Source organism: Dendrobates tinctorius, unplaced genomic scaffold, assembly GCF_039654945.1.
Source record: "Dendrobates tinctorius isolate UK_male_01 unplaced genomic scaffold, ASM3965494v1 ptg000011l, whole genome shotgun sequence".
NCBI classification, from domain to species: domain Eukaryota; kingdom Metazoa; phylum Chordata; class Amphibia; order Anura; family Dendrobatidae; genus Dendrobates; species Dendrobates tinctorius.
This window is the reverse complement of record NW_027361679.1, coordinates 85,795,648-85,817,365: the sequence shown is the minus strand read 5'-3', so window position 1 is coordinate 85,817,365 and position 21,718 is coordinate 85,795,648. Positions and strand designations below refer to the sequence as shown.

At 43.1% G+C, this 21,718-nt stretch overlaps 1 protein-coding gene across 5 annotated transcripts in view; it reads right to left on the bottom strand.

Annotated features, from left to right (window-relative positions):
- MYO1F (myosin IF) overlaps positions 1-21,718 on the bottom strand; it is a 233,401-nt gene that overhangs the window by 67,252 nt on the left and 144,431 nt on the right. For all 5 annotated transcript variants that reach the window (XM_073544137.1, XM_073544127.1, XM_073544167.1 and 2 more), the window contains 2 exons: positions 8,475-8,573; positions 8,250-8,394 (listed from right to left, as the gene is read on the bottom strand). In XM_073544137.1, the coding sequence (XP_073400238.1) occupies positions 8,250-8,394; positions 8,475-8,573 (244 nt within the window). The remainder of the gene's footprint in view (positions 1-8,249; positions 8,395-8,474; positions 8,574-21,718) is intronic.

The following is a 21,718-nucleotide window of genomic DNA, read 5'->3' as shown; positions in this document are numbered from 1 at the left end:
GTGATGCACCCCACACAAGACATAACTATTACACACCGGCTCGTGCCAGCACTGACGGAGTCATCAAGGACCTTGCAAAGTTCCTTGCCCGCCAAGAACTGGTTACAAAGGGACTTGTAAAGTTCACTGACAAACCCGAGAACCATCGGTCATGGCGAGCCTCGTTCCGGAACACCATTCATGGTCTGGACCTTTCTTGTAGTGAGGAGTTAGATCTCCTGGTAAAGTGGCTCGGAAGTGAGTTACTCGTGCATGCCAAAAGACTGAGAGACATTAATGTAAAGCATCCTCGCACAGGCCTACATAAAGTGTGGGAAAGACTCGATGAATGCTATGGGTCAGTAGAAGTCATAAAGAATGCTTTATATAAAAGAATTGAGGATTTTCCTAAGATAGGACCTAAAGGTTATCTAAAGCTTAGAGAACTGAGAGATTTATTGAATGAGTTGCAGGTTGCTCAGCAGGAAGGAGACTTGCCCGGATTGGCATTCTTAGACACCTCTAAGGGTGTTAATCTGATAGTAAAGAAACTTCCTTACAACCCACAAGAAAAGTAGATTACATGTGGTTCAGAGTATAAACACAATCATAATGTATCATTTCCTCCTTTCACTGTATTTGTTGATTTTGTCACCAAACAATCTAGGATTACAAATAACCCTAGTTTTGATTTTACTCTGTCGTGTTCCACTGCCACTGGTGTCAAATCTGGTAAGAGACCCGTGGCAGTCCACAAAACTAACATTGATTCCACAGGCCCTCCTCACAAGGTGAATAAACCCCCTCCAGATGAGAGCAAACCTCAGGATGTCAGTAAATATTGTCCTCTACAGAAGAAACCACATCCTCTACTAAAATGCAGAGCCTTCAGGGAGAAGTCTTTAGAGGATCGCAAAGGTTTCCTCAAGGAGAACAACATCTGCTTCAGATGTTGTGCCGCAACCTCTCACTTCACCAGGAACTGTGAAGCTAGCGTGAAATGTGCAGAATGCAGCAGCATGGATCACAATACAGCCTTGCACCCTGGAACACCTCCACGAGTGTTGTCGCAAGCAGAGGAGCATGATGGGAAGCAGAAGGACACTGATGAAGACACCCCTGAGGTAAGCTCTAAATGTACTGAGATCTGTAGAGGACTCAGGGGAGGAAGGTCCTGTTCAAAAACCTGTCTTGTCCGAGTCTATACTGCAGGCTGCAAGGACAAAGCCTTCAAGATTTATGCAATCCTGGATGACCAAACTAACAGGTCCCTAGCCAGTTCCATCTTCTTTGACAACTTCAGCATCGTAGGCCCTGGTTCTCCCTACACTCTGAGGACGTGTTCAGGTACCGTTGAGACAGCGGGGAGAAAAGCAACCGGATACAAAGTGGAGTCCATAGATGGCCAGACCTGCCTATCATTATCGACCATCCTGGAGTGCAACCAGATTCCTGACAACAGGTCAGAAATACCTTCATAGGAGGTGGCGAGACATCACCCCCATCTAAAGCGTATAGCCCACCAGATACCTGAGATGGATCCAGGAACCCCAATAGCTCTACTTCTGGGAAGAGATATACTACAAGTCCACAAGACTAGAGAATGTATAAACAGCTCCAGGAACGCTCCGTACACACAGAGGCATGACCTTGGATGGGTCATCATAGAAGACGTCTGCCTAGGCGGAGCACACAAGCCGGCCTCAGTCAAAAGCATGCTTACCAATAATCTTGAAAATGGACATCCGTCTATCTTCCAGCCATGTAAGAGTAGCTTCCTGGTAAAAGAGTTGCCACACAATGCTCCTCTACCTTGTCCATTAGCTGATTCTTCCTCTGAAGACCACACATGTGACGGCGACCAAGATCACATAGGGTGCACAGTTTTCCACAGAACAAGAGAGGACAGCAAGGTAGCAATGTCCATAGAAGACAGATTGTTTTTGGACATCATGGATAGAGAGATGGTAAGAGATTTTTTTTTAAACATATTGTTTTTGTTAGAAAGTTAGAAGGGTTAAAAGTTTATCAGATATTTCTCATTTTTCCAACAAAATTTACAAAACATTTTATTTTAGTGACCACATCACATTTAAGAGATTTGAGGGTCCTTTGTGGCAGAAAATACCCAAAAGTGATACTATTTTAAAACCTGCACCCCTCAATGTCCTCAAAAATCACATTGAAGAGGACTATTAACCCTTTAGTTGCTTCACAGGAATTAAAGCAATGTGGAAGGAAAAAATGAACATTTTAATTTTATCAAAAATCTTTTTATGCCCCAAGTTTTTCATTTTCCGAAGGGTAACAGGACAATTCAATTTGATGTGTAAAGTGAGTACAAAGATACCACATATGTGGCAGAAAACTATTGTTTAGGAACACAGCATGGCTCGAAAATAAAGGAGCACCTTTTGATGTTTGGAGCTCAAAATTGGCTGGAATAGATAACGGACGCCATGTCGTGTTTGCAAGGCCCCTGATGTGCCTAAACAGTGGAAACCCCTCAAGAAACTTATCTAGAGGAGCAGTGAGCATCATGACCCCACAGTTGCTTCACAGAATTTTATAATGTTGAACCGTGAAAATGAAAAAAATATATTTTTCTTGCAAAAATGTTACTTCAGTCCCAAATTTTTCGTTTTCAAAGGTTACAGGAAAAAATGGACCATACAATTTGTTGTGCAATTTCTTATGAGTATCCTGATTCCACAAATGTATTGGAAAGCAACTGTTTGCCGCACACAGATTTTGGAAACTACACCTCTTGAAAAATTAATCTAGGGGTGTAGTGAGCATTTTTAGCCATCTGGCGACTCACAGAATTGTATAACATTGGACTGTGTAAATGGAAAATTGCCAGTTTTACCATTATAATGTTGCTTTGGCCTTCAAGTTTTTAATTTTGAAAAAGGAAAAAAGGAGAAAATGAATAGTACACTTTGTTACGCAATTTCATCTAAGTAAATAAATATCTTATATATAGCTAAAAATTATTTCTGAGGCACAGTGCAAACCTCAGAAGGGAAGAAGCGTCACATTGGAGTTTAGATTTTGCTGGAATGGTTTGAGGGTGCCATGTCACATTGTTAAGCAATGAAGGCCCTTGTTTCTGTCTTTAACAGGGCACCTCCTCAGTATTACTAACACATCCATCCTAGAGGATACTATTAAAAATTAATTTTTAATTAAATGATAGGTTAAAAATTCAGCAGAGCAGCAAGAGCCCAAATCCACACCTAACACATTCCCATCCTTTCGTAAGAATACTAGCTAACATATCTGATTAGCGATGCTAAGACTAAATAAGTAAATTGTCTAAGTAAATTGTCACAGGGCAATAAAGTGAATGAAAAAGGAAGAAACATTGTAGATCTCACCCAATTGAAGTGCAGACTGTTCTCCGGGTCACGTCCATACGGGTAAAAGCGTACCTCACTCTGCCCTGTCGTGCCCTCTGCAGTTGCTCCTGCCCTAACAAGGGCAGTACCCAAGTGGAGCTATTATCCCAAAAAGAGGGTCTGCACTTCAATTGTGTGAGAACCACAATGTTTCTTCCTTTTTCATTCATGTTATTGCACTGTGACAGTTTACTTATTTAGTCCTAGCACCACTAATCAGATATGTTAGCTAGCATTCTTACGAAAGGATGGGAATGCTTTTTTGTTGTTTTCAGTATCTTGATAGTAGATGTTAGGTTTGGATTTGGGCTCTTGCTGCTATGCTGTATTTTTCAGCTATGATTTAATTAAAAGTTAGTTTTTATTAGTATCCTCTAGGCTGGATGTGCCATATCACATTGGCAGAGACCCTGAGATGCTAAAATAGCAGAAGCCTCTATAAGTGACTCCATTTTATATCTATACCATTGGGCAGTGAAGAAAGAATATTTACATTTTTATTATTAAAATATTATTTTGGCCTCAAGTCATTTTTATAAGGGTTAATAGGAAAAAATGGACCTCTCAATTTGTTGTACAATCTCTCACGCATGCAGCAATACGTTACATTTATTCAAGAACCACTTTTCAGACAGAGCGGACAGCTCAGGAGGGAAGGAGCGCTGTATTGTAGTGAAGTGTCATAACCCACAGGGAGGGCCCCTGAGGTGCAAGCGGAAACCCTCCATAAGTGACCACATTTTACAAAATACACCTTGCAATGAATTATTCTAAGGGTGCAGTGATCATATCGATACCATCGGTGTATCACAGAATTTCATATGATTTGATAATTAAGAAAAAATAATTACATTTTTCCAAAATTTTTTCCATAGCTCCAGATTTAAAATTTTCACACAGGTAGATGGGTAAAAATGGCACCAAAAATTGTCACACAATTTTGGCTGAACGTGGCAATACACCATATGTGTCCATATAGTGCTGCTTAGCCACACGGCAAGAATCGAGAGGAGCACTATTTGATTCTTCTAGAACAAATTATTGTAAAATAGTTTAAGGACTCTGTGAAGATCTGAGGTTTTGGGTTGTAATAATCACCGAGGCAAGTAAAAAATGCAACTTTTTTTTATTTCTTATGTCCATGTCTTACAGCAACTCCGGGTAGATGGCCACAATGCAATGCTACCAGTCGACAAGATCCCAACCCAGGGCCAAAAGTTCCACTGCCCCCATACCAGTCGATAGCCCACAGCTTTTGTATTTCCCACCAGAATAGTCTGCAGTCACAGCCCATGCTCCTCCCAATGATGGATACCATGACAGCAGCACATGTGTCTAGCTCCTGCCAGCAACAACTGTCCATAGGATAGGTCCTTAAATCCATACGACAGATACCATGACCATAGCACGTGTATCCAGCTCCAGCCGACAACAACAGTCCTTACAATGGTTCCTCAAATCCAGATGACAGATACCACGACCCTGGCACATGAATCCAGTTCCAGCCCGCAACAACCTCTCCATTTCCTTGCCAGTGTCCTAAATACCCTAAGCCTCCCCTCCGGAATTGAGCTCGGCAATCGGGACCCCCAAAGTTATCTGTACATCGGTGAAGGTATTTTCCTGCAGCCAAGCACCATCACCTTGGACTGGATCTTCTGCACCCATCCTCATAATGGGACTAGTGACTTGTTTTACCTTTACCATTCTCTTGTCTGGTCTCATGTGTACATTAGATCCAACCCGCGCATCTTCCTCTGCTTACTGTCTTTCCTCTGCTTACTGTCTGTGAATGGAAAAATCGATTCCTGAGGCTGAACACATTCCAGGAGAGATTTGTGCACCTTAAAGTGATGATCATGCAAATCTCTAATAAAGCACAACAATAAGATTGACATAACCAGTGCTCCATGCTGGAAAAAGTCAGCATCCCTTAAAGATGTGGAATCCGCTCTACGCCCATGGATTCAACAATCTTTAGTCTGTGACCAGCTTCTCACAGACTCCATATACAAGACAGAGCTCCTAAGTACCAGAAGAGAAGTATCCTCCCTCAAGTGGCCCCATTTTGGAAATTACACCACTCTTGGAATTTATCTACAATTGTGACTATATGAGTATTTTCCAGAACAAAGCAGCAGTGGATGTTCCTAAGTAAAAATTGCAACTCTGCCATTGTAGCGCCCGTACATTGCTGTGCCCAGTACATTGCAGTCCCTGTACATTGTAGTGCCCATTACATTGTAGTGCCCATACATTATGCCTAGCTCACGCTTCTGGAGACATGCACGTGTAAATTAAGCAGGTTCTTATCGCTACACAAATACTAAACATGTGGATACTATATGTGGTTTAGGCACATTGAGGATCAGAAGAGAGGGGGATATTTGGAGTTTGAAGAGCAGAAGTCACAGAACTTCTTTTGGGCAGCGAGCAGCCATCGCATTTTTTTTTCCCCGTTTCATCCCACTTGGATTTTTTCATCCCATTTTTGAGTACAATATATTATAAAGTGAAAGGTGTCATTAATTCCTACAACTCGTTTCACATAAAACCTCTCATGGCTATGTCAATGCAAAAAAAAAAAATTGTTCAATTGAAAGAAGAAGAAATATAAATTAAATCTTAATAAGGATATGAAAGGATCAACACTCGGTGAGAAAGATTGAAAGATTGCAGCATCACCCGACTTCTCTCTTCTCACTGGTTTATAACCATTAACCATCAATCACTTTGATGAGGTTGGGAGGGTGCTGGTTTCTTTTCACATGAGAAAATTGGGGAATATGTAACCCATGTTCCCACTTTGTATAAATGCTACATTTTTCTGCTCTAAAATGTACAACAGAAATTTGCTGATTTTTGGGTTTTTGCTGAATATTTGTTCATGCTTTTTTTGATGCAGAAACTGAACGTAATAATAATAATGCATTTTTTTGCATGTGTTTTTTAGGCTCCCCAATAGAAGGCTAAAAGGAACCCCCAATCCCCTCAAAAACAGCAAACAATTCAATAGTGTCTTAAAGTGCACAAGGGGCATGAGTTTTGTTTGAATTGTTAAATGCAGCAGATTTTTTTCAAAGTTTGCAGAGAACATTGCCTTACAGAGTGCTTGTCATGTACTTTCATGATAGCTACGTATAAGGGGTTACAGAATTATTTGTTGCTCCCAGCTGTATGAGAAATCCCAAGGGTACCTTCATCACAGAGAACACACCAATACTTAAGAAGGTTATGTGGTCGGGGCACTTTGAAAGATTTGCAATGGGCGTAGATGCTTCAGGTTTTACTGATATACATTATTCAATAGAACTTGGAATAAAAATAAATTCCACAATTGGATGTGTTTAAATAAAATGTTTCTGTGCTGAGATAATCTTATAAATGTGCTCCTGCTGTGTACGGTGTAATGGCCGTGTCTGACTGTACAGGGACATGGTCTGATCATACCACAGCTCCTGGGAAGGGGAGGAAGCAAAGAAATATACAGACAGGACAGCAGGGGATCACAGCTGATTCTTTTGTGAGGTAAAACATCTTGAAAAACAAGCAACAAAAGCTTTACCTCACAGAAAGCTTAAATTGTGATCCCGTGCTGTAATGTCTGTATACTCTTTTGCTTCCTCCTCTGCCCAGGAGCTGTGGTATGTTCAGACCATGTCACTGCATGGTCACACAGTCATTACACAGTACACAGCAGGGGCACATTTATAAGATTATCTCAGAACAGGAACATTTTTTAACACATCCAATTGTGGAATTTATGTTTATTATTTAAGTTTTGTTCATGGGAAAACTTAAGGATTCCCTTAACCTAAGTCATGTGACAAGGCCTGGTAACGGGTCATTGTTGCCTTTTAGAATTGCTACTTTCAATAAGTGACACTAGAGTTCAAGTCCTCTTCCTCTCTCAAGAGGCTATTTGCATATTTAATTTCCCAGATTAGCATTGCAAGGCCTATAAGACTCCTCACATTGGCATGCCATGCTAGGCATGTCACTCTCCCAAAGGAGAAATATTACTCCTTACATCCCTCTAGTTGTTTATAGCAAGACTTTTTTTCTAGACTAATCTTAAAAATTCCTTGAAATCAGAATGCTAATATACCCTAATATATGCAAAATTTACATTTAAAGTCCTATACCCAATGACACTCACCATTTCCAACTTCATAAAATTGAAAATGCCTTCAAAGGCCTTGATCATAGAAAGACCAGAATCTGTTTAGACTAATGACATCTTCATCTAAACGTAAGTAAAATATTCATTGATATTGATAATTGATAAATTTTACTGCAGTCAGGAACAGCTGCAAGCAGTTGATAAAGAGTGAAACGTAATAATTGATGAAACACATGGAATATACATGGACACATCTTTTTTATGCTGTAATACTAAAATATTGGAACATATCAAGCATGTGTTTTATAGATGAAATCTTCAGCATAGTTTTTCCTATTAAAAGCCACATTGGGGCAGATTTATCAATCCCGCCTAATTCTTAGACAGTGCAAAGCTAGGCTGGACAGTCTTAAAATACGCCAGATGTACCATATCTTTATGTTCCAAGCTGTTTAATATTTTTAATCTTTGTCTCATTTAAATTTACACCACCTAGATTACTTTGTGCCAGAAATTGTTTGTGCTACAATTTTGATGCAATTTTTGTGTGCTCAAAGTCGCATGCTAAGCCAAAATTTTTCCTGCCCAACCATGCCCCATTTAGTGACGCCACTCCACCTTGTCCTTCAAGGCACAAAAAGTGTCCACTGCTCATAATAAATATGGTGTGAATCATGAATTTTTTTTTTCTGGCAAAAATTACTTGATAAATCTGTATTATCAGAGCATATACTCTTACAGCATACCGATTCTGGATTTTTTACAAACACTTTGGTTTTCCCCATTTGATACTGATCAGCATCCATATTCACAGATCTCAGGAGATGTTGTACCCCTTGTCGCTCATCTCCTCTCCACCTTGGCCATGTTTCAGGTGTCAAGATGGCATACCTGAAAGGAAATTATATTAGTAATCGTAATTGTTTATACAGTTATTTTCTGAGGACTCGATTGTTAAAAGCATTTTTTACCTTTGTAAAAATTTATGAAAAACTCTTCGATAAGCAAATCCAGCACGGCGTACTCGGATGTTTTCTTTCAGACCCAGATACTCCACTTGATGTTTGACTCTAGAAACAACAAAAACAAGTATTAATTATATGTATATATACAGCGCGTGCAATATTATTCGGCCCCTTTATTTTCAGTGCTGCAAACTCACTCCAGAAGTTCATTGTGGAGCTCTGAATGTTCTAATATTATCCTAAATGACTAGTGATGATAAATATAATCTACCTGTGTGTAATCAAGTCTCCGTATAAATGCACCTGCTCTGTGATAATCTCAGGGTTCTGTTTGATGCACAGAGAGCATCATGAAGACCAAGGAACACAACAGGCAGGTCCATGATACTGTTGTGGAAAAGTTTAAAGCCGGATTTGGATACAAAATGGTTTCCAAAACTTTAAACATCCCAAGGAGCACTGTGCAAGCGATCATATTGAAATGGAAGGAGTATCATACCACTGCAAATCTACCAAGACCCGGTCGTCCCTCTAAACTTTCATCTCAAACAAGGAGAAGACTGATCAGAGATGCAGACAAGATGCCCATGATTACTCTGGATGAACTGCAGAGATCTGCAGCTGAGGTGGGATAGTCTGTCCATAGGACAACAATCAGTCGTACACTGTACAAATCTGGCCTTTATGGAAGAGTGGCAAGAAGAAAGCCATTTCTCAAAGATATCCATAAAAAGTGTTATTTAAAGTTTGCAACAAGCCACCTGGGAGACACACCAAACATGTGGAAGAAGGTGCTCTGGTCAGATGAAACCAAAATCAAACTTTTTGGCAACAATGCCAAATGATAAAGGCAACACAGCTCATCACCCTGAACACACCATCCCCACTGTCAAACATGGTGGTGGCAGCATCATGGTTTGGGCCTGCTTTTCTTCAGCAGGGACAGGGAAGATGGTTAAAATTGATGGGAACATGGATGGCGCCAAATACAGGACCATTCTTGAAGAAAACCTGTTGGAGTCTGCAAAAGACCTGAGACTGGGACGAAGCTTTGTCGTCTAACAAGACAATGATCCCAAACATAAAGCAAAATCTACAATGGAATGGTTCACAAATAAACGTATCCAGGTGTCAGAATGGCCAAGTCAAAGTCCAGACCTGAATCCAATCGAGAATCTGTGGAAAGAGCTGAAAACTGCTGTTCATAAATGATCTCCATCAGCTTGAGCTGTTTGCCAAGGAAGAATGGGCAAGAATTTCAGTCTATCGATGTACAAAACTGGTAGAGACATACCCCAAGTGACTTGCAGCTGTAATTGCAGCAAAAAGTGGTGCAACAAAGTATTAAGTAAAGGGGCCGAATAATATTGCACGCCCCACTTTTCAGTTTTTGAATTTTCACAAAATTTTAAAATAACCAATAAATTTCATTCAACTTCATAATTGTGTTCCACTTGTTGATTATTCAGCAAAAATTTACATTTGGTATCTTTATGTTTGAAGCATGATATGTAGGAAAAGGTTTAAAAGTTTCAGGGGGCGGAATAATTTTGCAAGGCACTGTGTGTGTATATATATATATATATATATATATATATATATGCACATTTTACAATTCAGAGCCTTACACGTAAAAGCAATATTGCACATTACAGAGTAACACATATTTTAACAATTCAAGCATCAGGCATGATGGTTCTGTTCACAAGAGCTTCCAATCAGTAAGGAAATAGGGATGACACAATAACAATATTCATGTAAAGCTACCGTACATGAACTAGTCACCAATAGAGATGAGCGAAATGGGTCGGTCAAATTCAAAAGTCGCCGACTTTTGCTAAAGTCGGGTCTCACTGAGCAAAACCCGACCATAGTGTGAGGTCGGCCATGCGGTCGCCGACCCGAGCGCCAAAGTCGCGTTTCCCATAATGCTTTCAGGCGCCATTTCTCTGCCAATGTGCAAGGACGCACACTGTGGGCAACGCGATGACATGGGCAGCGGCCACCACCATCTTAGAGAAGGGCATTGCAGTGATTGGCTTGCTTTGTGTGGCGTCATAGTGGCTATAAAAGCCCTGAATGCTGACCGCCATTTTACTTCTGCCGATGTTAGCATAGGGAGAGGTTGCTGGCTGCCACTGTTTCTCAATAGGGAGAGTGTTAGGCAGGAAAAAAACAGATAAGCAGGGAAGAAAAAACATTGTGTGTTTGTGCTGATAGCAATTGTGCTGTACAGTTAGTGTGCAGTGACAGGGGAGGATTTTTTATGTGCAGCAGGGCTGGTTATTAGGCTGCCTTATTAGGCTACCTGATAGCTGCATTGCTGTGTGCACACTGCTGTACAGACTGCTTTTTACACAGCACTCCTACTTTTATTCTTTTTTTCTGAACAGTTACCGAGCGTTCATTTTTTCCCACACCGTGTTGGGGTTGTACGCTCCTCACACACTACCATGTACCAGCTGGTATCACGGACAAATACATGCTATCTGTGTTTGACTCCGGAAAAAAATAGACGGAGATTTACATTTTTCCATACATACACCGCATAGAGCTGGCCGTGTCTGATACAGCACCGTATATCTGCTGTTTGGATTACGGTCAAATCCAAACTGAGACAGCGTCTGTGTGTAACTCCAGAAATAAATATACATATATTTACATTTTTCCATACATACACCGCATAGAGCTGTCCGCTTCTGATACAGTACCGTAAATCTGCTGTTTGGATTATGGTCAAATCCATACTGAGACAGCGTGTGTGTGTGACTCCGGAAATAAATATACATAGATGTACATTTTTCTATACATACACCGTATAGAGCTGTCCGCTTCTGATACAGTACTGTATATCTGCTGTTTGGATTACAGTCAAATCCATACTGAGACACCGTCTGTGTGTGACTCTGGAAATAAATATACAGATTTACATTTTTTCATACATACACCGTATAGAGCTGTCCGCTTCTGATACAGTACCGTATATCTGCTGTTTGGATTACGGTCAAATCCATACTGAGACAGCGTGTGTGTGACTCCAGAAATAAACATACATTTACATTTTTCCATGCACCGTATAGAGCTGTCCGCTTCTGATATAGTACCATATATCTGCTGTTTGGATTACGGTCAAATCCATATTGAGACAGCGTGTGTGTGTGACTCCGGAAATAAATATACATAGATTTACATTTTTCCATGCACCGTATAGAGCTGTCCGCTTCTGATACAGTACCGTATATCTGCTGTTTGGATAACGGTCAAATCTATTCTGAGACAGCATGTGTGTGTGACTCCGGAAATAAATATACAAAGATTTACATTTTTCCATACATACACCGTATAGAGCTGTCCGCTTCTGATACAGTACCGTATGTCTGCTGTTTGGATTATGGTCAAATCCATACTGAGACAGCGTGTGTGTGACTCCGGAAATAAATATACATAGATTTACATTTTTCCATACATACACTGTATAGAGCTGTCCACTTCTGATACTGTACCGTATATCTGCTATTTGGATTATGGTCAAATCCAAACTGAGACAGCGTGTGTGTGTGACTCTGGAAATAAATATACATAGATTTACATTTTTCCATACACCGTATAGAGGTGTCCACTTCTGATACAGTACCGTATATCTGCTGTTTGGATTACGGTCAAATATATCCTTGGGGAGCGTCTGTGACTAAGGAAATATATACAGAGATTTAAAATTTTCACGACACCTTATACAGCTGTACGCTCCTCATATAGTACCATATATCTGCTGGTTGGATTACGGTCAAATACATACTGGGAGAGTCTGTGACTAAGAAAATATATACGGAGATTTAAAATTTTCACGACACCTTATACAGCTGTACGCTCCTCATATAGTACCATATATCTGCTGGTTGGATTACGGTCAAATACATACTGGGAGAGCGTCTGTGACTAAGGAAATATATACAGAGATTTAAAATTTTCACTACACCTTATATAGCTGTACGCTCCTCATATAGTAACATATATCAGCTGGTTGGATTACGGTCAAATACATACTGGGAAAGCGTCTGTGACTAAGGAAATATATACAGAGATTTAAATTTTTCACTACAACTTATACAGTTGTACGCTCCTCATATAGTACCATATATCTGCTGGTATTTTTGGCACATTTTCCCAAACATGAGGAAGTATGGTGGAAGAGGCCGCGGACGTGGGCGAGGGGCAGCTGGTACTGATGGTGGTGGTACATCTGCTGGTTATGCCAAAAGTGCAATAGCAGCTAAGGAAGGAGATGTTGAGCCAGCGTCATCGTCTGGCTCAAGAAGGCCTGTAAGGTTCCCTTTTCTGGGAGTAGGTAAACCGCTTTTAAAGCCGGAGCATCAGGAACAGGTTTTGGCTTACATTGCCGAAACAGCCTCCAGCTCTATCGCCTCCTCTTCTGAAGTTTCAAAAACTGCAAGCACTGAGTCGTCAGTGCAGGCTTCTGGTCAGGAACAACACCTTTCCTTGTGTCCTTCACCCCCACCAAAAGTGAAGGATGCGGCAGGCCACACTTCAGATTACTCCATGTAGCTCTTTTCTTTTCACATACCATGCCTAGGTTAATCAAGTCAAATCCTGAATTCCCCAGTCCAAGATGAATCTGACATGGCGTGCACTGATGCACAGCCACTGGTAGATGATTATGCTAGAACATTGACCCAGAGCACTACATTGCCCTTGCAGTCTACTGAGCCAGAATCTGACCCTGATGAAACTCAGGTGCCCCTTCCCGCATACTATACCATCTTACATGGTAACACAGAGGAAGGTGCAGATGAAATTGAAGAGGAGGTGATGGATGACCCAGTTGTTGACCTGGATTGGCATCCATTGGGGGAAGAGGGTGCCACTGGCAATAGGTCAGAAGAGGAGAAGGATCCGCAGCAGGCATCGTCATTGCAGCAGCGGTTATCGGGTAGGCCCGTAGCTGTTCAAAAACGTGGTAACAAAACAAAAAGAGTTGCAGGACAGCTTACCCAGACGGTCAAACTAGCACAGTGTGCAAGCCCTGAAAATTTATACCATAGTAGGAAGAGTGCAGTGTGGCACTTTTTTGACCAAAATTCTATTGATGAGGCAAAGGTTATATCTGTAAGAAGGGCGGAAGGACCTTTAGCCGAGGGAAAAATCTCCGAAATTTGAATACCAGTTGCATGCTTAGACATTTAACCACCATGCACTTGCAAGCATGGATGGACTACAAAACCTCAGGTAGCACATGTGCACCTGCTCTGACTGAAGGTAGCCAGCAACGCTCCATCGCTTCCCCCACTGTAAGCCCACCGGTAAGCACACCAGCAGCAAGAAATGTTGAGGTGTCATCACAAGGCTAAAGCAGTCAGGGAATCACAATGTTTTTGCAATGAAAGACTGAAACTAGGCCATAATCACCACCACCATCACCATCACCAACCCCCTGTCAGTCCGTCAGGTCCACCGCTAGTTCCCCCATATGCAGCTCTCAAGTCCAGCTCACCCTACCAGACACTCTGAGTAGGACAAGAAAGTACTCATCCTCTCATCCACGTACACTGGCCTTGAATGCCCACATTGCCAAACTGATCTCATTAGAGATGATGTCCTTCCGTTTGGTTGAAAGCGAAGCGTTCCGAGAGCTCATGGCCTACGCTGTCCCACGCTATGACCTACTCAGTCGGCACTTCTTTTCTAGAAAAGCCATCCCTGCCCTCCACCTGCATGTGAAAGACCGCATTGTCCATGCACTCAAACAATCAGTGAGTGGAAAGGTGCACCTCACAACAGATGCATGGGCCAGTATGCATGGCCAGCGCCGTTACATGTCCATCACTGCGCACTGGGTTAATGTGGTGGATGCAGGGTCCACAGGGGACAGCGACGGTGGGACAGTGCTGCTTAGCCCTCGGTATAGGAAACAGTTGGCTGTAGGCGTTCGACCCGCCTCCTCCAGAAGCGAAAGCTTGTTGACAGAGCGCAGTCGCATGAGCACTCCATCCACAGCTGCCAGTGTTGCACACGAGGTGTCCCACCATCGAACACCTAGTGGTAAGCGTCAGCAGGCTGTTTTAAAGATGATGTCTTTGGGCGACAACAGACACACCGCAGTGGTACTGGCCGACTACTTGCAGCGAGAAACTGAGTCATGGCTGGGCAGTCTACATCTTGAGCCAGGCAAGGTAGTCAGTGATAGCGGCCTTAATTTTGTGGCGGCCATAGCCCTTGCAAAACTCAGACACATACCTTGCCTGGCTCACACTTTGAACCTGGTGGTACAATGCTTCATAAATAATTATACGTAGTTAACAGCCCTGCTCCATAAGGTGCGAAGACTGTGCTCGCACATCCGTCGCTCGCCCGTAGACTGCAGTCATATGCAGAGGCTGCAGCGATCGCTCCACCTCCCCAATCACCGCCTAATCATAGATGTTGCAACAAGGTGGAACGCCACCATGCACATGGTTGAGAGGCTGTGCGAACAGAGGCAGGCTGTAATGCATTTGTGGGAGGATACACGGGCAGGCTGTTTGAGGGCAGACATGGAGTTGTCGGGTGTGCAGTGGTCAAAGCTGAAAGACCTCTGTAAAGTCCTTCAGTGTTTTGAGGAATGCACATGGCTGGTAAGCGCAGACTTCACATCATAAGCATGAGCATACAACTTATGCGTCTGCTCATGCAAACTTTGATGCACATTAAGGATCAGGCGTCTGAAGCGGAGGAGGAGGAGGAGGGAAGCCTTGATGACAGTGAGCCATTGTCTGCTCAGGGAACTGTCCTGGACGAGGTGGAGGAAGAAGAGGAGGAGGATGAGGGGGATGATTATTTTGGGGTGGAGGATGCTTCTCGTGGGGCAAGAGAAAATGTTGGCTTGCCAAGGTCATGTACAGGGTTTGTGCGTGACTGGAGGGATGTGGATTTGGCAGAAAGTGCTCCTCCACCCACCACTGTCAGTGCATCATTGACACCTGGAACATTGGTCCACATGTGTGATTATCTCTTGCGGATCCTAAAACGGGACCCCCACATTGTCAAAATTATGAAGGTTGTCGACTACTGGTTGGCTAGCATCCTTGATCCACGCTATAAAGGCAAATTACAGAACATCATGCCACCGGAGAACCTAGAGCTAATATTGGCGAACAAACAAGCAACTCTGGTAAACCGTTTGTTATAGGCATTCCTAGCACACAGCAGCGGTGCAGGTTCTACCACGTGCCATATTGGGCCAAATGGAAGCGGTGTTCGAGGTGCACACAGCTGAACCGGCATTGGAGACAGGGGTTTCATGACCATGCTGTGGACTGATTTCTTGAGGACCGCTCACATGACTTAATACTGAATCGATTGCAACAGACAGGAGACAGCAGTTGTCAACTATGGTTCAAAATTACCTTTCCTCCCCTATCGATGTTCTCCCTCTCAGCTCATTCCCCTTTGACTACTGGGCCTCTTAACTGGACATCTGGCCTGAATTGGCACAATATGCCTTACAGGAGCTCGTTTGCCCTGCTGGTAGTGTGCTATCAGAAAGAGTCTTCAGTGCTGCTGTATCAATCCTGACAGAAAGGACCCGGCTGTCGACCCAAAATGTTGGTGATCTCACCTTCATTAAAATGACGCATGCCTGGGTTTCAAAGGATTTTGTACCACCTTCCCCTGATGATACATAGGTTTCCAGCAAAATGGCTTGCTTTGTCCTCCTCTTCCTCCGACTTCTGCAATTCCTCCATTTGCAGCTGCTGAACGTCCAGCCTACACCTCAACATATGCCAGTTTTTCCACCTCCCTAACTGGCCTGTAGCCCCCCCAGCGCCGGCGTCAGCACCTGGCGCACTCGGGCAAGTGCCAGGGCCCTGAGCAGGTGGGGGCCCACTCGTGGGCGACAGCACTGGCACAGGGACCCTCACAGTACGCAAAAGTCTCTGACGGTGGGGGGGCCCACTCACCGTCACAGACACCGTCGTACTATGAGTGGCCTTGTGCCACTGCCGTCACCCACGAGTGGGCCCCCCCTGCTTGCTCAGGGCACCAGCACTTGCAATACTTACCTCTCCCTGCTCCACCGCTGTGACCTCTTCCACGTTTCCTGACAGTGACATTCAGATCAGAGAGCGCGATGATGTCACATCTGTACACCTTCTGCCTGAACAGTCCAAGTGCAGAGAGCTGGAAGATGGCGATGCTGAGGAGTCTAGACTAGAGCAGTGCCCAGCAAGGAAAGGTATTTCATTTTTTTTAATGTTTGGAGCAATATATGGGGAGTATTATACACTGGAGAATTATATATGGGGTCCATCATACACTTGAGCATCATAAATAGGGCCCACTATACACTGGAGCATCATATGGGGCCCATTATATATGGCGCATTATATGGGTCCATCATACACTGGAGCATTATAAATGGGGCCCATCATACACTGGAGCATCATCCATGGGGCCCATCATACACCTGCACATTATAAATGGGGCCCATTATATATGGAGCATTATACACTGTTTGCATAATTGTTTTTTTTATATCAGGTAATTTTTTATTAAACATTTTCAAAAATTGAAAAAACAGGTAGTCATATACAGGATATTTCCCAAATAGTGCATTACATAAACACAATAGAACCCCACAAAAATCCCTCCAAACTCACCCCCCACCCTCACCCAAAAAAACAGCTCTCGTCTCTCCCGGTGCATTTGGTCTCTCACAGCTACAATTTTTGGGTTATATCCTCCTCAACGCTCTCATCCATGTTAATCTAGGAGCCGCCAACCTGGGTGTGTCCAACCACGGTGCCCACATATCTTCCCATTTCTTAGTTGTTGTTCTCTTTTGATACACATTTTTCCATATCTATATTATTATTAACTGCATCGGTAACTTCCGTGATTGTGGGTGCAGAAGATCCCTTCCAGTGAGCCGCCACCCTTTTACGGGCTTGATATAATATTCATGAGACTGCCAGCTGGTGCTCCTCCGAAAGCGGCAAAGTCTCCACCTGCCCCAGAAGAGCCATTTTGGGGTCTAGTACTATTTGATATTGATATTGTCATGATACCAGTGCTGGGTGACCGGCACTTCTGGGGTTAATGTTCTGATCTCGGTGCAGACTCTCACCTGCACACCTGGGACCTATTATGGTGGCCTTTCATTGGTTCTGGGGAGGCTTCTTATAGCCTCAGGAGGCTTCCATCCCCGTCAGTTATAATTTCGCCCTTGGCATTGTGTGGTGACCCCTGAGTGTGTTAGTGCTGTGTTCTGGTTGCATGATTCTCTGTGTATGACTCGGTATGTTCTCTGGATATTGCTTTGAATTCTGCTTGGTACCTTCTACGTCTGTTTGGTTTTTGATCTCTGCTTGGCCCTGACTATCCATTCTGTCTCATCCCTGGTACTGTACTGATATCTTGTGTATGACCTTTGGCTTTGTCTGACCTTCCGTCTGTTTATCCCTCCTGTACCTCGCTTGCCTGTATTGTGCTTGAACTCTGCTTTGCCTGACTCTGAGTTTTCTACCTTCTCTGAAAGCAGGACGCTAAGCCCCGCCCCCTTGCAGTCACATGACCGTAAGTCCTGTGCCGGCTTGCTAAACTTCTACATTCAGGTCCTGTGCATCTTTATTTTCCGGCTGTTCTTGTCACCAGTGGTCCCTTCTGTGCGGGTGAGTCCCAGCTTAGCAGAGGCTGTACGCTGGTGCTGTCAGGACCCTGGCAGATATACAGTATTAAGTAAATCATTCACACCTCCCCAAAACCTACGTAACCGAGGACAGTTCCAGGTCATGTGTATCAGATCCGCATTGGGCGTTCCACATTTCCAACAATCTGCCTCTCTAGCATAGCCCATTTTCAACAGCAGTACAGGGGTTCGATAAACTCGATGAAGCAAATAAAGATGCGACACTCTCTGTGCCTCGCTAACTGAGACTTTCGTGACTTCTTGCAATACATCCTTCCATGCATCATCTGTTAAATCACCTACATCAACTTGCCACTTATTCTTCAGTGTCTCCAAACTTGCCACTCTCTTTTCCAACATGGTTGCATATATCATGGATATAATACCTCTTGAGCCTTCTTCCAATCACTACTCTATCCAACAGCGGAGTTTTAGCTAGATTACCTAGTGGAGCGAGTCGCTGTTGTGCTTCTCAAGCATGTCTCAGCTGGAGATATTGAAAAAAATCTTTTATTAGGGATGGAAAATGTCTGTTTGAGATCCTCAAAAGATCGAAACTCCCCTTCCGAATAAAGCTGTGATACTAGTTTAATCCCTCTCCTCTCCCATAGCGCAAAACCCTCTAATTTATTTAGCTCTGTACATGACAAGTTTCTCCAGATCAGGGAATGCGCCATGACTCCCTGTATACCCAATATTTTTTTGGCCGTGTTCCATACCTTATCCATGCACTTCATTATTGGACTATTGATAGCTTGACCCTGACGGAACCGCCCTGGGTCTAGCGCCTGCACCAGAAAGTCCTTTCCCACTACGCATGTAAGCATACATCCCGAGGAACTTCGCATGAAGGAATCCTCCTCCCCCCATCCTCTGAAATGCTGCAACTGCGCTGCCAGATAATACAGAAACGGGTCAGGAACCGCTAATCCCCCCAGTTCTTTAGATGTATGCAAAACCTCCAACCGAATTCTAGGAACACTCCTCTTCCAGATAAGCTCTTTAAATATTCTGTTTATCTGATAAAAGATTTGACTAGGAATCCAAATGGGCGCATTGTGGAGGGCATACAAAGCTTGTGCCATGAGAACCATTTTTAACAGGTTTGCCCTTCCCACCATACTCAGTGGTAACTTGCACCAGTCCTTTATTTTTTTTATAGCAAATCCTATGGAGCTTTTCTTGGACTTCGTGCGCTGCTTGATATAATGCACAATTACTGTTGTATTAAAAGATCAATGTTTTTATTCCCAACACGTTTCGAAGTACAAACAACTTCTTCCTCAGGGTATGTCATCCCCTGAGGAAGAAGTTGTTTGTACTTCGAAATGCGTTGGGAATAAAAACATTGATCTTTTAATACAACAGTAATCGTGCATTATATCAAGCAGCGCACAAAGTCCAAAAAAAGCTCTATAGGATTTGTTGTGTCGGCGGTCACTTGTTTGACCCTTGGACGTGCAGCAGCTGATCACTAACTCTATGTGCTTTAACTCTCCTACAGCAGGTGAGTAGATTCTATATATGTTTATAACTTTATCATTGGATAAGACCCTATTTGCGCTTTTTTGTTCCTATAGTGCAAAATACTTTATTTTTTGATGAAATTTAGCAAGCAGCGGGGTAATATTTAAACGCTCAAAATCTTGTATATTATACCCAATATGAATTCCCAAGTATTTAAACTCTTTGACTACATTTAATCGTCAGGCCAATTCCAAGGAGTTCTCGGGAGCATCTCCCACCGGCATAACTGAAGATTTCTCCCAGTTAATAGATAAACCAGAGATCACTGCAAAGGATCCAAAGACTTCCATTGCCACCCTCAGAGAAGACGGCCACTCTCCCAAAAACAAGAGCATGTCATCAGCATACAAAGCTACTTTTTCTTGCAAAGACTCATACCCAAACCCCTTAAATTCAGGTGTCGCCCGAATTACTACTGCCAAGGGCTCAATTGCCAGAGCAAACAGTAAGGGAGACAGGGGGCACCCCTGTCTGGTCCCTCTGTGTAAGTTAATTGTATTTGAGATCTCCCCATTAATTCTAATTATGGCCTCTGCACTCGAATACAGCAGCTGTATCCAGGCAATAAAATTTTTACGGAAACCCATCTTGGCTAATATAGCCCACAGATATGGCCATTCGACGCTGTCAAATGCTTTTGCAGCATCCAAAGATGCAACAGCCCTAGGTTCCTTTCCCTTTGATGGGATCTGTAAATTTAGATACAACTGCCGGACATTAATTGCAGTTGATTTCTCTGGCATAAAACCAGTTTGATCTGGATGAATAATACTAGATGTTACTCTAGACAGCCGCATCGCCAGAATCTTTGCAAAAATCTTTACATCAACGTTTAAAAGGGAGATAGGCCTGTATGACTCTGGAAGACAAGGATCCTTATCAACCTTGGGGATCACCACTATGATTGCTTCATTCAAGGACTGGGGCAAGTGCCCATCTTCCCTAGCCACCACAAACACCTTCAACAGCTGTGGAAGCATTATATTTGAGTACTCTTTATATACCTCCACAGGCAGCCCATCAGACCCCGGTGTCTTATTCCCTGCCATAGAATCTAGAGCCTCCTCTAATTCCTCCAGACAAATTGGTGCCTCCAGCCCTACAGCTTCCGATTCCGGCAGAGTAGGCATACCAGCAGTCCCCAAAAAGCTACTGAACAACTCGTCATAGAACCCGCCCTGCGAATTATATAATTTCTCAGAAAACTTGCTAGAATTGCCCCAGAAGATCTTTCTAGTTCCCCATTTTTGCTCTTTATCTCCGCTACCATTGCAGGGCCAGATTGAGTCTTGATCAGGGTAGCTAGTAGATGTCCAGATGTCTAGATGTCCAGTTCCTTCCCCCTCCCCGAAATAGACCTGCCACCGGAAATATTGTTTATCTGCAGCTTTTGAAAGCTTATGTTGGGCTGATCGTTTTCCCGTATCTTTTAATGTGTTAAAATGTATATCCGACGGAGGTTTTCAAATATTGCAATTCTGCAGAGATAGCTTCCTTCTGTAAAAGTTCCTCATATTCTCTAGACTTAGTTCTAACTCTATTCACCAACCGGGGGTTGGTGGCTCTAGGTTGGAGAGGAAACCCTGTGTTTTTTTTAAGTGTGGAGACTGCAAGTTTTGTAAATTTATGAGACCTGGAAAATCTTTTTGCAGTGCAAGTACGGGGAAGGCCTTTTATCAGCGGGACTTCTCGAATTGTAAAACCACTGGGGTTATATACATGGCCACATGTTCCTGCCCTAGAGACTACATAGGGAAGACCAATAGGGAGTTTAGGAGGAGAGTGGGGGAGCATGTGGGTGACATCAGAAATCAAAGGGAGACCCCACTCGCTAAACATATGTGGTTATTCCACAAAGGTGACCCTGGTGATATTAAATTTAACATAATAGAGGTTGTGAATACAAATACGAGAGGAGGAAATGTGGATAAAATGATCCTTAGAAGAGAGTGTGAGTGGATATTCAGGATGGAGTCCCTGGAGCTGAAGGGGCTAAATGAGCAAATTTCCTTTGCCTGTTTCTTGTAAGCCATGACTGAGG